The sequence below is a fragment of the Pristiophorus japonicus genome, chromosome 2, assembly GCF_044704955.1.
Source record: "Pristiophorus japonicus isolate sPriJap1 chromosome 2, sPriJap1.hap1, whole genome shotgun sequence".
Classification (NCBI taxonomy): domain Eukaryota; kingdom Metazoa; phylum Chordata; class Chondrichthyes; family Pristiophoridae; genus Pristiophorus; species Pristiophorus japonicus.
In genome coordinates this window covers 90,555,839-90,573,872 of record NC_091978.1, presented here as the reverse complement: position 1 = coordinate 90,573,872, position 18,034 = coordinate 90,555,839, and the positions used below count along the sequence as shown (strand labels likewise).

Below are 18,034 nucleotides of genomic sequence, written 5' to 3'. Positions count from 1 at the left end.
ATCTACAAGATGCACTGCAGCAACTCACCAAGGCTTCTTTGACAGCACCTCCCAAACCCGTGACCTCTAACACCTAGAAGGACAAGGGCAGCAGTCACACACCATCGTGACTTGGAAATATATTGCTATTTCTTCATCATCGCTGGGTCAAGATCCTGGAACTCCCTACCTAACAGCATGTGGGAAGTATCTTCACCACACGGACTGTGGTGGTTCAAGAAAGTGGCTCACCACCACCTTCTCAAGGAAAATGGGCAATAAATGCTGGCCTTGCCAGCGATGCCTGCATTCCATTAAATTACTAAAAAAAAGGTAATGTCTTTTGGATGAGATGCTGAACTGTCCTCTCTCATGTGGGCATAAAAGATTCCATAGCACTATTTAAAGATGAACAGGAGAGTTATCCCAGTGTCCTGACCAACATTTACCATTCAACCAACACCACTGAAACAGATAAAATAAAATACTGCAGATGCTGGAAATTTGACAAAAACATAAAATGCTGGAAACTCTCAACAAGTCAGGAATAGCATCTGTGGAGAGAAGTGACAAGTTAACAAATTCCGCAGATGTGGTTTCTGGCTTGCTAGATGTTTCCAGAGTTTTTCACTGAAACAGAGAGTCTGGTTGCTTCTCATTGCTGTTTGTGTGCAAATTGGCTGCCCGGCTTCCCCACATTAGAACAGTGACGATACTTCAAAAGTACTTCATTGACTAAGTACTTTTGGGACATTCCGAGTTGGTAAAATGAGCCATTTTCTTTCTTTCATAGAACTTCATGGAATGGAATTCAATATACTACATCGTTTGCATGGCTGATGAGGCATTTATTCTACCAAAGAAGGGTTTATTTACATTTATTGTACCCCTTGACCTATGTTGCTCAACAAATTCTGTGCTTCATTCATAACACCTCCATTTGTAGTACATTTATGAAGATAGGATTCATTGCTGTTTCCTCTCTCTTTCTGTATCTTCAACAAAAGACACAAGGAAATGCAATTAGGCCGCAGAGTTAGTCCAACTCCCATACAGAAGGTGAAGGGGCCCTACTAAAGTAGAACTATTGATCCCACAGTTTATTTTTTCTCCCACTTTCTATGGAGGACTACACTTGGCAGGTGCTCATAGTGGCCCACTCAACATCAGCAACTCACTGGAGAACTCACTGCCTTTACCTTATTACTTGGATCTTGCAGCTTTCCCCAATATAGCCATCATTCAGGATGTTAAGATAGTGACCCTCAACAAAAAGCGATTAACTCTGATTTATTTAAACAGATGAGTAACCCAGGTCATCCTTTAGCTCTCCTGCTGGCTCAGCAGATTTATTCAGTGAGTAGCTGCACCATACAGACTAGGAAGCTTTCCAGTTCAATCCCAGGTTAGCTGATTTCAGCCGGTATGGTTGTAGGGACTTTACAGCTGCCTGCAGTTGGGTTTGAAAAAAATAAACCATCAATCAGCATTCCCAGCCATAACTATCATCCAGTGACCACAATTGGAAAGTATCCATGGGCAGAATTCAAGTGAGGCCAGAATGAAAGTCATTGGTGATTCTCCTGCTATCAAATAGCCTGTCAGCACACACCATCTTGCCTCAGAAATGGTGAATGGGCACTTTAGGAAAAGATAAGAGTGGCCAGTGCCCCAGATCTGTGACCCAGCAAGGAGTCAACCATCTCAACAAAGGCTGGAGGATGGATAAAACTGTCAGAAAGTGTATTAAAATATGTTACCTTTTATTCTGCCTGTAATATACAGGAACCCATCAGTATCATGTTTTCCCAAGTCTCCAGAATGCAACCAGCCCTCTGCATCTAGAGCTTCTTTAGTCTGCTCCTTCATATTCATGTATCCCATGAAGACATGTCTTCCCCAAAAACATATTTCTCCAATCCCTTCTTGATTGGGCTGGTCAATCTTAGATTTGCATCCAAGCAACTCTTTTCCACAGCTAGAGAGATTGTAAAAAATAAGAGTTCGAGATAATTACAAGACTTAAAATTTTAAAAATAGCTAACAATTACCAATTGGTAATGAGGTGCTTAAATATTGAGAGTAGGCAAAGGTTAACTGGAAAGAAAAATAATTGATTAATGTAAGATCACTCAGTCAATAACGGAGTTACTGAGTAATATTAGCAGAGCACTTGGGAAGGGTCATTCCACCCAAAAGAAATACACTTCTGATAACAGGTAAACAACAATGGAAAATTCAGAAAAATCTCCTCCAACCCCATCTCTCCGAACCAAGATAACCAGGCAAGATTTACAGCAAGCCACATCAAGGCAGAGTCGATAGAAGAGTAAGGCATTTAAAAGCCAGAAGCTAATTGTCACACGTTGTGCTTCCCTTACATATGGCAGATTCTAGTGCTGACTTTAAAAAATTATTCAGAATGCAAAATCAAACACCAAGGACCATAGTTAAGAAAACAACAACCTGTATTTATATAGCACCTTTAACATAGTAAAACATCACAAGGCGCTTCACAGGAGTATAATCAGACAAAAAATTTGACAGCGAACCACGACGAGAAATTAGGGCAGATGATCAAAAGCTTGGTCAAAAAGGTAGGTTTAAAGGAGCACCTTAAAGGAGGAAAGAGAGGTAAAGAGACGGAGAGGTTTAGGGAGGGAGTTCCAAAGCTTAGAGCCTAAGTAACAGAAGCTACTGCCACCAATGGTTGAGTGATTATAAATCGAGGCGTTGCTTAACCGCGAGCCAATGTAGGTCAGCACAGGGGTGATGGGTGAACGGGACTTATTTCGAGTTAGGACATGGGCAGCCGAGCTTTGGATGACCTCAAGTTTATGTAGGATAGAACATGGGAGGCCAGCCAGGAGTGCATGGAGGAGTCGAGAGAAGTTGAGAGAAACATATCCCTGTTTTCACATGTTGAATTTTATAGTCTCTTGAATACTCTTAGTTCAAATTAACTCTATTTATTTGTGAGATCTCAGACAGCCATGGGGAGCTTAAGATGACATTCCTTCACACACCCTCTCTCTCAATACAGCTCCCTATACGTCCAGAGGGTACTATACATTATCTCGATACCTCCTAGCTAGAGAGTGCTCATCATCATCATAGGCAGTCCCTCGGGATCGAGGAAGACTTGCTTCCACTCTTAGCATGAGTTCTTAGGTCCAATCTCGTATTGAACAGTCCAATACGAGAACCACAGTTTCTGTCACAAGTGGAACAGATAGTCATTGAGGGAAAGGGTGGGCAGGGAGCCTGGTTTGCCGCACGCTCCTTCCGCTGCCTGTGCTTGATTTCTGCATGCTCTCGGCAACGATACTCAAGGAGCTCAGCGCCCTCCCGAATGCACTTCCTCCATTTAGGGCGGTCTATGGCCAAGGACTCCCAGGTGTCAGTGGGGATGTCGCACTTTATCAGGGAAGATTTGAGGATGTCCTTGTAACGTTTCCTCTGCACGCCATTGGCTCGTTTGCCGTGGACGAGTTCCGAGTAGAGAGCTTGCTTTGGGAGTCTCGTGTCTGGCATGCGAACTATGTGGTCTGCCCAGCGGAGCTGATCAAGTGTGGTCAGTGCTTCAATGCTGGGGATGTTGGCCTGGACGAGGATGCTAATGTTTGTGCGTCTGTCCTCCCAGGGGATTTGCAGGATCTTGCGGAGACATCGCTGGTGGTATTTCTCCAGCGACTTGAGGTGTCCACTGTACATGGTCCGTGTCTCTGAGCCATACAGGGGTGGGTATTACTACAGCCCTGTAGACCATGAGCTTGGTGACAGTTTTGAGGGACTGATCTTCAAACACTCATTTCCTCAGGCAGCCGAAGGCTGCACTGGTGGGCTGGAGGCGGTGTTGGATCTCATCATCAATGCCTGCTCTTGTTGATAGGAGGCTCCTGAGATAGGGGAAGTGGTCCACGTTGTCCAGGGCCACGCCGTGGATCTTGATGTTTGGGGGCAGTGCTGTGCGGCGAGGACAGGCTGGTGTAGGACCCTTGTCTTACAAATGTTTAGCGTAAGGCCCATGCTTTCATACACCTCGGTAAATACGTCGACTATGTCCTGGAGTTCAGCCTCTGTGTGTGCACAGACGCAGGCGTCGTCCGCGTATTGTAGCTCGACGACAGAGGTTGGAGTGGTCTTGGACCTGGCCTGGAGACGGCAAAGGTTGAACAGCTTCCCACTGGTTCTGTAGTTTAGCTTCACTCCAGCGGGGAGCTTATCAACTGTGAGGTGGAGCATGGCAGCGAGGAAGATTGAGAAGAGGGTTGGGGTGATGACGCAGCCCTGCTTGACCCCGGTCTGGACATGAATTGGGTCTGTGATGGATCTGTTGGTAAGGATCACGGCTTGCATGTCGTTGTGGAGCAGGCGGAGTATGGTGACGTACTTTTGGGGGCATCCGAAATGGAGGAGGACACTCCATAGACCCTCGTGGTTGACAGTGTCAAAGGCCTTTGTAAGGTCGAAGAAGGCCATGTATAAGGGCTGGCGCTGTTCCCTGCATTTTTCCTGCAGCTGTCGCGCTGCAAAAATCATGTCCGTTGTGCCCCGGAGGGGACGAAATCTGCACTGCGACTTCGGGAGAAGCTCCTCGGCCACAGGGAGAAGACGATTGAGGAGGACTCTAGCGACGACTTTCCCAGTGGTTGATAGCAGGGAGATTCCTCTGCAGTTGCCACAGTCGGATTTGTCCCCTTTTTTAAAGATGGTAATGATCACTGTATCTCTAAGATCTCCCGGCATGCTCTGCTATACATTATCTTGTTACACCTTTCCTTTCAGAAAATTAAAGTCAGCTTCAATATAAACGGGTAGTTAACTTCTTATGAATACATGTATTAAACAACTACAAGTTTAACAAACAACAATAAAACTCTTGTCTTATTAATTCTTTATCCAAGTGTCCAGTGTCCATGATTTCTTATTTCTATACATAGTGCTCCAGGTATTTTGGTGTTGTGCGAATTCTGGTGCTTCACCTCAAATTGGTTGTTTTAGTGGTGTTCTGTGTATTGATCACTTTAGTCCCTTTATCAGTGCTCAGAGGGGAAATATCTGGCAACATATCCCTGTTTTCACGTGTTGTCATTGAAATGCCATTTTGTGTGTTAGTTGGCTGCATAGTTAGAGGATTGTCTGTGGGTGTCACTGAGATCTTTGGAGTTTCAATGAATGTCTCAGCGCTTTTTCTCAAATGTTTCCTATTTCTGCGATACTCAGCCATCTTCTGTCATGACCTGATATGAACGAATTCCAGCTTGTTTCTGAACCTGAGCTTTTTGCCACTCTTTGCTTTCTCGCGTTTGTTTCAGTCTCACTGTTCCTCCTTCCTGCAGTGTAGGAAATGCTATAGCACCTCTGTTGTAGTAATGTGCTTGTTTGGCATGGTTCTTTTCTTTGTTGATGATGATGTCCTGTATGATCCTTAGTTTGAGTAGTTAATTTGTGATTGAGATGTTTGTCTTTGTGCAGCAACTGAGCAAGCGTTGTGCTGGCGAACTATCAAGGCCTTCAGTTGATGTGTTTTGCCAGATGAGAAGGTTCATGTAGGAGTCACTACAGTCTTTCTTTGTATTCTTGATTAAATGCTTTGCAAGTTTAACCGCGTTCTCAACCTTTCTGTTGCTTTGTGGATATGCTGGTGAGCTTGTTGCGTGATCGAATCCATATTCTGTGGCAAAGTTTGTGAACTGTTGTAAGTTGAAGGGAGGTCCATTGTCGGATTGAACCTTGTCTGGAATACCGTGGTTAGAGAAGTGTTTCGTGAGATGTTTGATGATGACAGTGGCATCTTTCTTTCCATGCAGATTGTCCATCTTAAAATAGTCTGAGTAGTAGTCCATTGTGCATAAGTAGCCTTTGCCATCGATTGTGAATATGTCACAACCAATCTTTTCCCACGGTCTCTAAGGGAGGTCGTGACTTACCAATGGTTCTTTTGGTTGGCTCGATTGATAGGTGTTACATGTTTCACACTTTGAAACATAGTCTTTTATGTCACTGTTCAGTCCTGGCCAGTAAACGGATTCTCTGGCACGTCAAAGAATGCTCTCGACGCCAGTGTGAGCAGCATTAAGTCACTGACAAATGTGGGATCTCAGGGATTTTGGTATGACACAGCAATAGCCTTTGAAGATTATGCCATCCTGTGTTTTTGTACAGTCATTAGATTGGATACCCAGTCCGTCGGTTCAACCACTTTCATGATGATTTGTCGTTTTTCCAAATGATCGAGTTCCTCTTTTAATGTTTGTTTGATTGTTATTGGCACCTGTCTGGGTGGCATTACAGCTGGTGTCGCTGATTCATTAAGTTCAAGGTGAACTGTCCCTGGCATGTGTCCAAGTCCCTTAAACACATCCGGATACACATTGTTGACATCAGTTTTTGACGCTAGCGAGTCGTTTGCCTTATTCGTAGTTTATGATTCGCGTGGTTCATTTACCACCACGATATTCTGATGCAGCACTTTTATCAGTTGTAGCTGTTGAGCAGTGCATGGGCCAATCACTGGTGCACTTTGGCCCTCAATGATCACAAAGGGCACAACGTATTTTTGCTTGTTCTTTGTATTTTCCAGTGGCACATTACAAGTCCCTACCACTGGAATGGCTGTATGGTTGTCATATAGTGACAGTATTGTCTTAGATTCTTTTATCTTTAAGTCTTTAGATAAGTATCTAAGAGGTAGCACATTGCATGTGGCCCCACAATCCATTTGCATTTTAACATTTGACCTTTAATGGAGAAGGTAGCCATAATCTTGATAGGATAATTTCTGTCAGCTTTGTCCTTGATTGTGCGATCAACTTTCCCAAGCATCTTTACAGTCATGACTTCAAAATCAGAATCATAACTCTCTTCATATAGTGCATGAACTTTTGGCTTGCCATTATATAGGGTTATGTGTAGACTTCTGCCTCGATCCACTCTGTCTGTACTTTTGAGAAAAGTGATTTAGTTTGCGCAACTTGTGCAGGTCTTCCCATATGCTGGGCATTTAGTTTTTGACAGTTCATGTCTTTTGCCACAATATCTGCAATTGTTCGTGAATTCTTTATCTGTGAATTCTTTCTTTGTGGGTCGGGGTTTCTGTCTGACAGCTTTGACATTTTCAGAGTCTGTTTTAATGAGCTTCATGGATTTCATTTGCGCAACTGTGGCCTCTGTAGCTTTACAGAGCATCACACATTTATCAAATGTTAGGCTTGATTTTTGCAACAGGCTCTTACGCAGAGTGTTATCAGTTATTCCGCAGACAATGCGGTCTCCAATGAAATCATCCCTCAAATTGCCTAAATCACATGACGATGCTAGCTCTCTCACTTTCACGAGATACCTGTCAAACCACTCGTCTCCTTGTACACAGTTGTTAAACTGGTACCGTTCATAGATGATCTTAGTTTTACCTTTACAGTGCTCTTCCCAGAGCTTCAAAATAATCTCTATTTCCTGCAGGTCTTCCTCTGATTTGTAGGGAAGATTATTATGAATATCTAGGGCATCGCTGCCAATGGCATTGCAACATTGCAACCCTAACTCTATCTGGTTTTTCCACAATATTCATGATAATTTCATAACTGTCCCACAGCTGTTTGAATTCTTTTCAGTTGGCTTTCAAATCGCCAGTCACCTGCAATGGAGGTGGGAGAGGAATGTACATGGGAGTTGGCACCGTGGTGGTCATGAGAGCTCGCTACAGTTTAGGACTTTGAGTTTGTCACATACATGTATACAGTTCAAATACCCAGAAGACTAGAACAAGTCTAATAGTAAAATATCGTGGCCATGTAATCGTAGAAATTTTTCAATCGAGGCTCTACAATAACTTATGTCACTTTAAGTTTACTTTACTAATGCCTCTAGATTATTTTACAAGCGTATGACTATTTATCGCCCTTCACGGATCCGCGCACGATGTGTAGGAAGCATGCTCTGCACTGCACTGGTTAACGTCGATTTCGATCAGCTCGAAAAAGTCTTAAAGTTCCAATATTTCGGTCGACGAAAGATCGGAAGTCTCCACTTCTGACACCACGTATTTTATAGTCTTTTGAACACTTAGTTCAACTTAACTCTATTTATTTGGGCGATCTCAGACAGCTATGTGAAGCTTAAGATGGCATTCCTTCACAGACCCTCTCTCTCAATACAGATCCCTATACCTCCTAGCTAGAGGGCGCTAAACATTATCTCGTTACAGTGGTGAGGTAGAGCTGGGTGTCGTCAGCGTACATATGGAAATTGATGCTGTGTTTTTGGATGATGTCACCAAGGAGTAGCATGTAGATGAAATATAGGAGGGGGCCAAGGATAGATCCTCGTGAGACACCAGAGATAACAACATGGGAGTGGGAAGAGAAGCTGGTAAAAAGCACCAAGGTGAAGAAGGAAAAAAAGACAAAATAAATCAAAAGTAGTGGTTAGGTGACATCAAGTTAGCCCTTTCACAGCCTAAAGATGGTAGGAGGAAGTAAAAGACTGAGGGAGACAAAGAGTTATATAGTTTTTTCTTAAGAAAAAATGAGCTAGAGTGGGAAACTATGAAATTCGTTGATTTCAACAGTGGTAATGTAAGAAGGAGGAAGATAGTATAGGATAGCATATTAATAGTTTAAAGGCAGCAAGAAGATTCAGTTAAGAGGAGCACTGATCATATCAGTATCATTAAAATAAAGTGATGAAAGGTTGAGGCAGCTGGAGAGAGCTGACTCAAGAGATAACCAACTGTTTCTTGTATCCTATCCAACAATGTGAGACAGGGAGAAGAGCTTACTCAAAAATGGAAGCAATATTCATGTCTTGTACAGGCTTAGTGTTTATATTAAGCAAAGAATATCTGGGGCTGGGGTGGATGGGTGAAGTGTTTGGCACAAAAACATATATAGAGCTTGGAAGCACATTTTATAGCAGAGAACATGGGGGTTCATTTGAGACAGATGAGACGAGGGAAAATTCAGAAAATGAAGGACAATAAGTGGAGTTTGGTTACACTTGAGGCATGACACACTGAGTGAACATGAAAGAAAGCAACATTTCTATTGCCCCACTGATGGGAACAGAGAGATCAGGAAGGTAAATATTGCAAGTCCGCGCACTGCCTCATGTACAGCCAATGCATGTCAGACGATCACAGGTACCACACTGGCTATTTTCCGATAATTATTCGCTGTATGATCTATCCTAAGATGTAGTGATTCACCATTGCATTGCAAAAGGACTAAAGGTTGTGAACACTGAGGGTGCAACCTGAAGTTGATGAATGTACAATGGAATCATCTGTAAATGAGTGGATACAGTTGAATAATGATCGAAGAGAAAATGAAAGTACGAGTGAAAGAGAGCTTTGGGAAACTGAAGATAACAGCAAAAGAGTCTGAATATAAGCCAACTACAAGATAACGGAACTAGAGACGAAACTAGAAAACCACATATTTAGAAGAAAGCCAGATTAAATATATTTAGCACTACATGATACCAGATCCTATCAAAGCAACTAGAGAAGAAAATAAAAATCCACAAACATAACTGATTAGAGGCCATATAAAAGTAATTTATTTAGCATTGCACGGTCCAGCTCTAAACAGCTTTGAAAGTGCCCAAGGGATGGTGCAGAAAAGATTTACAAGAATTATTCCAGGGATGAGGGTCTTCAGTTACGTGGATAGACCGGAGAAGCTTGGTGCAGAGACGATTGAGAGATTTCAAAATCATGATGGGTCTGGGCAAAGTAGAGAGAAACAGTTCCCATTGGCAGAAGGGTTGAGAACCAGATAACATAGATTTAAGGTGATTGGCAAAAGAAAAGCGACATAAGAAAAAACCTTTTTACACAGCGAGTAGTTAAGATCTAGAATGCATTGCCTGAAAGTGTGGTGGAGGCAGACTCAATCATGGCTTTCAAAAGGGAGTTGGATAAGTAGCTAAAAGAAAAAAATTGCAGGGCTACGGGGAAAGGGTGGGGGAGTGGAACTAGTTGAGGTGCTCTTGCAGAGAGCTGGCACGGGCTCGACGGGCCGAATGGCCTTCTTCCGTAACCATTCTATGATTCTATGATTCTATGAAGGCAATAACAGATGATTCACCAAAGTGTTCAAGTACAAATTTCTAGAAGTGTATTCCAACAAATTTACAAGTCATTACACTCAAACTTATATTAGATTACACTTAAACTGTGCTGGAAGACAGTGACCCACATATTGCAAGATGAAAAGTATTGGATAATATTCAAAGACCATGTAAATCAGGCTGTGAAACACGAGACAAAAATATAATACAAATAAAATGCAAACTGGTTAAATTCAAAAGATAATACTAAACTGGAGGGGAAGGTTTAAACAAAATTCAGAGCAAGGGGAAATCAATCAAGCCCAGCCTATTCAGGGGGAAAAAAATCACGACTGTCATGTTTGGGGTGCTAATTTTTAAAAGTTTGAAAGTTTGAAAAGCTAAGGATTTCAAACGTTTAAAAAATTTGCCGCTTGCGCTCCAAGAAGGAAGTGGAGCACTAAATCAAGCGTTTCCTTCTTCCTTCTTGGAGCGATAACGGAAGCAGGAGGGGTGGAGACTTCAGCAGCTCTGCACACTGGGCTGTGTAGTGCTGCTGCGTTCAATGGGCCCTTCCCTCCCTTAAAGGGAAGGGACATCACTGCAGGCTCTGTAATATAAAGGGGACCTACACGGTCCACCAAGGGAGCGGCGAACCCGTGTGATCAGCCCTCATGTAGAGTGCTGAGCTGAACAATCGCAGGCAGAAAGCCACGAGAAAAAAAAGAAAGCTACGTTTTTTTTTAAACTTACCTCGACCACCTCGCCTTTAATCAGCGCCCCTGTAGCGGCTGGCTGCCAAATCCACACCTCCTGCAGCTGTTTGTGCTTTTGCCCAGTGCTGCTGTAGAGGGCGGAAGTGAATTTCAGGTCCAGGGCAGTACTGGGCCACTAAACTCCCGCTGAATATGGTGGGAGCCAATGTCAGCGCCGTGCCCAGTTGCAAAGGCATTTGCACCCTGTTAGCACACCGGGGGGCACTAATGGGAGATGCAAATGTACCCAATTTCTCCCCCCATATATTCTAATGTGGACTTCCCTACCACACTACCTGTTGATCCATTACTTTAGAAAATGCAATTTTCTTCCTTTACCTCCCCTGAAAAAATGACTGATAAGTATCTCTGTAAGCTTGTAACTTCAACTGATCCAACTTCTGCAGTCATCTAACATGTTCCAGGTCTCATCATCTTCCTAACAGAGGTCCTCGAAGGAAATACAAACTAACTTATTGGTTCTTCTGTGCCAAAACTTCCTCCAGCCCTAAAAACTCGCCATGTCCACAGTACTTTGCGCATTTTCTGTGTGCAGCAACCTATCCCCTCCACCAACCACACCTCACGTAAGCAGCACCTCCAACCCCTTGCCAACAAACAGAACAGGGACTAAGAACACAATTCTCAACCAGCTCCCCCGCACTCTCTGGAAAGCATGGGACTCAGCTGACACAACCCTGTAGGTAGGCTCTGTTGTGTTCCTGACACAGATGAGACTGCACACAGGGAGGTTAAAGTAACAGTGACTTCAGTCTTTATTAAGACACTCCAGAGTGAGGACAGGCCTTAAGGGCTGGCTTATATACAGTGTTCCCAAGGGATGCTGAGATCCCTTCGGACTTCAGGGGATGCACTATCTGGTGGCAGAACATGGGAGTGCGTGCTTTACAGATACACAACATCACTCTCCCCCGCAAAGTCAAAGTGAAAACTATTTACAAGATGAGGCGGTCGGGAGCCTTTCTTTCCCTGGTGGACCGCCTCGGTACAAATGTCTGTTCTGGTGTGTTGGCTGTGCCCTCGCTGGGCTGGCATGTTGTTGGCCCTGCAGGGCTGCTGGGTGAGCCTGGCCTTGCTGGGCTGTTGGGCATGATGGGTTCGATTTCCTGGTCCGGGGTGGTGTCGTTGATCCTTTGGGTGTGTGTTGTGGGCTCGTAAAAGGTGATGTCTGCTGTGGGTTGTTCAGGGCAGTCTGTGAACCACAGCCTCGTTTGGTCCAGGTGCTTTCTGCAAATCTGTCCATTGTCTAGTTTGACTACAAACACCCTACTCCCTTCTTTAGTGATCACCGTGCCTGCGATCCACTTGGGACCAAGTCCATAGTTTAGCACATACACAGGGTCATTCAGATCAATTTCCCATGACACAGTGGCGCGACCATCGTTTACATTTTGTTGCTGCCGCCTGCTCTATACCTGATCATGCAGGTTGGGGTGAACCAGCGAGAGTCTGGTTTTAAGTGTCCTTTTCATGAGTAGCTCAGCCGGGGGCACCCCTGTGAGCGAATGGGGTCTCGTGCGGTAGCTGAGCAGTACTCGGGACAGGCGGGTTTGGAGTGAGCCTTCTGTGACTCGTTTAAGGTTCTGTTTGATGGTTTGTACTACCCGCTCTGCCTGCCCATTGGAAGCTGGTTTAAATGGGGCCGAGTGACATGTTTGATCCCATTGCGGGTCATGAATTCTTTAAATTTGGCACTGGTAAAACATGGCCCATTGTCACTGACCAGTATGCCAGGCAGGCCGTGGGTGGCAAACATGGCCCTCAGGCTTTCAATGGTGGCGGTGGCGGTGCTTCCCGATATTATTTCACATTCAATCCATTTCGAAAAAGCATCCACCACCACCAGGAACATTTTACCGAGAAACTGGGCCGCATAGTCGACATGGATCCTCGACCGTGGTCTGGAGGGCCAGGACCACAAACTTAGTGGTGCCTCTCTGCGCGCGTTGCTCAACTGAGCACACATGCTGCATTGCTGTACACAGGACTCTAAGTCAGAGTCGATATCGGGATACCACACGTGGGATCTGGCTATCGCTTTCATCATTACTATACCCGGGTGTGTGCTGTGGAGATCCGAGATGAACATCTCCATGTCCTTTTTGGGTAGCACTACGCAGTTACCCCACAATAGGCAGTTTGTCTGAATGGACAGCTCATCCTTTCGCTGCTGGAATGGCTTGATTAGCTTTTGCATTTCAACGGGGATGCTGGCCCAGCTCCCATGCAGTACACAGTTTTTTACTAGGGACAGCAGAGGATCTTGGCTGGTCTAAGTCCTAATCTGGCGGGTCGTGACAGGTGATTTATCATTTTCAAACACTTCCATGACCATCAACAAGTTTGCGGGCTGCGCCACCATCAACAAGTTTGCAGGCTGCGCCATTTCCACCCCCGTGGTGGCAATGGTAGCCGGCTGAGAGCATCCGCACAGCTCTCGGTGCCTGGCCTGTGGCAGATGGTATAGTTATATGCTGATAGCGTGAGTGCCCACCTTTGTATGCGGGCTGAGGCATTAGTATTTATCCCCTTGTTTTCAGCGAACAGGGATATGAGGGGCTTGTGATCGGTTTCCAGCTCAAATTTTGAGATCAAACAGATACTGATACATTTTCTTTACCCCGAACACATACACTAATGCCTCTTTTTCATTCATGCTGTAGGCCCTCTCGGCCTTAGGCAAGCTCCTGGAGGCGTAGGCGACAGGTTGCAACTTCCCCGCAACGTTAGCTTGTTGTAATACACACCCGACTCCGTACGACGACGCATCACATGCTAGCACAAGTCTTTTACATGGGTTATGCAATACAAGCAGCTTGTTGGAGCATAAAATATTTCTGGCTTTCTCAAAAGCAATTACTTGGTTTTTTTCCCCATACCCAGTTCTCACCTTTACGCAATAACACATGTAGGGGCTCTAAGAGGGTGCTTAACCCTGGTAGGAAGTTACCAAAATAGTTGAGGAGTCCCAGGAACGATCGCAGCTCCGTGATGTTCTGTGGCCTGGGCACGTTCCTGATAGCCTCTGTTTTGGCGTCTGAAGGCCGAATGCCATCCGCCACGATCTTTTCCCCCAAAAACACCACTTCTGTTGCCATGAAGACGCATTTCGACCTCTTCAGCCGCAGCCCTACACGATCCAGTCCCTGGAGGACCTCCTCCAGGTTTTGTAGGTGCTCGACGGTGTCCCGACCCATGACCAATACGTCGTCCTGAAAAACCACCGTGCGTGGTACGTACCAACTTGAGTAGGCTCTCCATGTTTCTCTGGAAGATCGCTGCAGCCGACCGAATTCCAAACGGGCATCTGTTGTAGATGAACAGTCCCTTGTGTGTGTTGATGCAGGTGAGGCCCTTCGAAGACTCCTCCAGCTCCTGTGACATGTAGGCTGAAGTCAGGTCGAGCTTGGTGAACGTCTTGCCTCTTGCCAGCGTCGCAAATAGGTCGTCTGCCTTAGGTAGCGGGTATTGGTCCTGTAGCGAGAAACGATTAATAGTTACTTTATAATCACCGCAAATCCTGTCCATGCCATCACTTTTGAGTACTGGAACAATCGGGCTGGCCCACTTGCTGAATTCCACTGGGAAGATGATGCCCTCGTGTTGCAGACTGTCCAGCTCGATTTCCACTCTTTCCCTCATCATGTGAGGTACCGCTCACGCCTTGTGGTGAATGGGTCATGCCTCTGGGACCAAGTGGATCCGCACCTTTGCCCCGGAAAATTTGCAATGCCAGGCTCAAAAAGGGAAGGAAATTTGTTAAGAACCTGAGTACATGAGGCCTCATCGACATGTGATAGCACTCGGATGTCATCCCAGTTCCAGTGGATTTTGCCCAGCCAGCTCCTTCAAAGCAGTGTGGGGCCATCACCCGGGACAATCCAGAGTGGCAGTTCGTGCACCGTGCCCTTGTAGGTAACCTTGACCATGGCGCTGCCCAGGACAGTGATAAGCTCTTTGGTGTACGTTCTCAGTTTCGTGTGGATGGGGATCAGGGCTGGTCTGAATGCCTTGTTGCACCACAGTCTCTCAAATATCTTTTTACTCATGATGAATTGGCTCGCACCAGTGTCCGGTTCCATGGCTACGGGTAAGCCATTCAATTTTACATTTAGCATTATAGGTGGGCATTTTGTAGAAAATGTGTGCACCCCATGTACTTCAGCATCTGCCTCCTCTCTCTGAGGCTCGAAATTGCTTTGATCCACCATGGACTGATCTTCTTCTGCCACGTAGTGGTTAGCAGGTTTTGCAGAGCTTGCAGCTCATCCGCAAGCTCGTTGGAGGTGCCCCATTGTTCCACAGCTCTTGCAAACATAACCTTTGAAACGGCATGAATAGGCTGAATGGAAGCCTCCACAACGCCAACAAGGTGCAAATTGTCTTGCATTCATCCTTTGTTGCAGACTCTGAGTCATCTGGGTCACCTGAGGCCTGCTGGCAGTTGCAGACTCATGGTTAATGACCCTGTATATGTGCTAAACTATGGACATGGTCCCAAGTGAATCGCGGGCACGGTATAGCTAAAGAAGGAAGTAGGGTGTTTGTCGTCAAACTAGACAATGGACAAATTTGCAGAAAGCCCCTGGACCTTACAAGACTGCGGTTCACAGACTGCCCTGAAAATTTCTGCTCGCAAACACAGTTCCAGTTAATTTATGAACATTGCTAGCACTTGTGTGCTGAGGAATTTGTTTGGTCTTATCACTGGTGGACATAAACGCCTGTGCTATCACAATGACCTTACTGAGGGTCGATGTCTCTACAGTCAAAAGTTTTCGTAGGATGGTCTCGTGGCCAATGCCCAGTACAAAAAAGTCTCTGAGCATTTGCTCCAGGTAGCCATCAAACTCAAATTGTCCTGCAAATCGCCTTAGCTTGGCGACGTAGCTCGCCACTTCCTGACCTTCAGATCGCTGGCACGTGTAGAACCGATACCTCGTCATCAGCACTCTCTCCCTCGGGTTAAGATGCTCCCGAACCAGTATACGCAGCTCCTCATATGACTTATTTGTGGGTTTCACTGGAGCCAGAAGATTCTTCATGAGGCTGTAGGTCGGTACCCCGCAAACTGTGAGGAGGACCGCTCTCCTTTTTGCAGCACTTCTTTCTCCGTCCAGCTCGTTGGCTAAAAAGTACTGGTCTAGCAGTTCAACATCGGCTTCCCAGTCCTCGTCCTCCGAGAACTTCTCCATGATGCCCACAGTTTGCTGCATCTTTGCGTTGGATTCGTATACTCGTCGCCAGTTGTTGTGTCCCTGACACAGATGAGACTGCACACAGGAAGGTTAAAGTAACAGTGACCTCAGTCTTTATTAAGACACTCCAGAGTGAGGAACAGGCATTATGGGCCGGCGTATATGCAGTGCTCCCAAGGAATGCTGGGATCCCTTGGGACTTCAGGGAATGCTCTCCCTGGTGGCAGAACATGGGAGTGCATGCTTTACAGATACACAACAAGCTCTTCAAACATGATGGCCTCCACAAGGTGGAGACACAACAGAACAGTACTGAAGGACAACTTAAACTTTATAGTGAATGCTTGCACACCAGAACTAACCTGCTCTCTAGCCAAGCTATTTCAATGCAGCTAAGACACTAGCATCTTACAAACTGTGTTGGAAATTGTCTGCCTTTTCCACAAAAAGTAGAACAAATCTAACTCAGCCAAACATACACCATCCTACCAACTTCCTCTCAATCATTAGCAGTTATGGAAGGTGTCATAGAAACATAGAAAATAGGTGCAGGAGTAGGCCATTCGGCCCTTCGAGCCTGCACCACCATTCAATAAGATCATGGCTGATCATTCACCTCAGTACCCCTTTCCTGCTTTCTCTCCATATCCCTTGATCCCTTTAGCCGTAAGGGCCATATCTAACTCCCTCTTGAATATATCCAATGAACTGGCATCAACAACTCTCTGCGGTAGGGAATTCCACAGGTTAACAACTCTCTGAGTGAAGAAGTTTCTCCTCATCTCAGTCCTAAATGGCTTACCCCTTATCCTTAGACTACATCCCCTGGTTCTGGACTTCCCCAACATCGGGAACATTCTTACTGCATCTAACCTGTCCTGTCCTGTCAGAATTTTATGTTTCTATGAGATTCCCTCTCATCCTTCTAAACTCCAGTGAATACAAGCCCAGTCGATCCAGTCTCTTCTCATATGTCAGTCCTGCCATCCCGGGAATCAGTCTGGTGAACCTTCACTGCACTCCCTCAATAGCAAGAACGTCCTTCCTCAGATTAGGAGACCAAAACTGAACACAATATTCCAGGTGAGGCCTCACTAAGGCCTGTACAACTGCAGTAAGACCTCCCTGCTCCGATACTCAAAGCCCCTAGCTATGAAGGCCAACATACCATTTGCCTTCTTCACCGCCTGTTTTACCTGCATGCCAACTTTCAATGTACCATGACATCCAGGTCTCGTTGCACCTCCCCTTTTCCTAATCTGCCGCCATTCAAATAATATTCTGCCTTTGTGTTTTTGCCACCAAAGTGGTGTCATAAAGTGTCATGAAGCAATACCTACTCACCAACAATCTGTTCACCAATTCAGGTCCCACCAGAACCATTTTGCTCCAAACTTTGTCAGAAAGCTGATACATACATGGACAAATGAGCTGAATGTCTGAAAAAATGTGAAACAGTAGCTACTGTCCATCAAGGCAGCATTCAATTAAGTCTGGCACCAAGGACATCTCCCAAAGCTGAGGTCAGTGGGAGGGTAATGGAAAATCCTCCAATGGATGGAGTCTGGAGCCATACATAGTACACAGAAAGATAGCTGTAGATGTCAGAGGCCAATCATTGCAATCCCAGGTCATCACTGCAGGAGTTTCTCAGGGCAATATCCTCAGCCCAACAATCTTCAGCGGTTTTATCAATGGCCTACCTGTGGTCATAAAATTAGGAATGGGGCTATTTACTGACAATTCCATTGTGAAATAAAAATTCCATGGGAAATGTGATCCATCCATGGCTAACTAAAGAAGTTAAGAATAGTATTTTAAAAGTAGAGGCTTATAATGTTGTGAAGAGTAGTAATAAGTCTGAGGATTAGGAGAGCTTTAGAAACCAGCGAAGGATGACCAAAAAATTGATAAAAATGGGAGAAATAGAATGAGAGTAAACTAGCAAGAAATATAAAAACAGATTGTAAGAGCTTCTACTAGTATGTGAAAAGGAATAGAGTAGCAAAAGTAAGCATTGGTCCCTTA

General features: G+C 45.2%; 1 protein-coding gene across 1 annotated transcript in view; it reads right to left on the bottom strand.

Moving 5' to 3' along the window:
* The window catches only part of LOC139228815 (long-chain-fatty-acid--CoA ligase ACSBG2-like), a 165,205-nt gene that overhangs the window by 49,947 nt on the left and 97,224 nt on the right, over nucleotides 1-18,034 (bottom strand). The window contains 1 exon segment of the mRNA XM_070860220.1: nucleotides 1,740-1,957. Within this exon segment, the coding sequence (XP_070716321.1) occupies nucleotides 1,740-1,957 (218 nt within the window).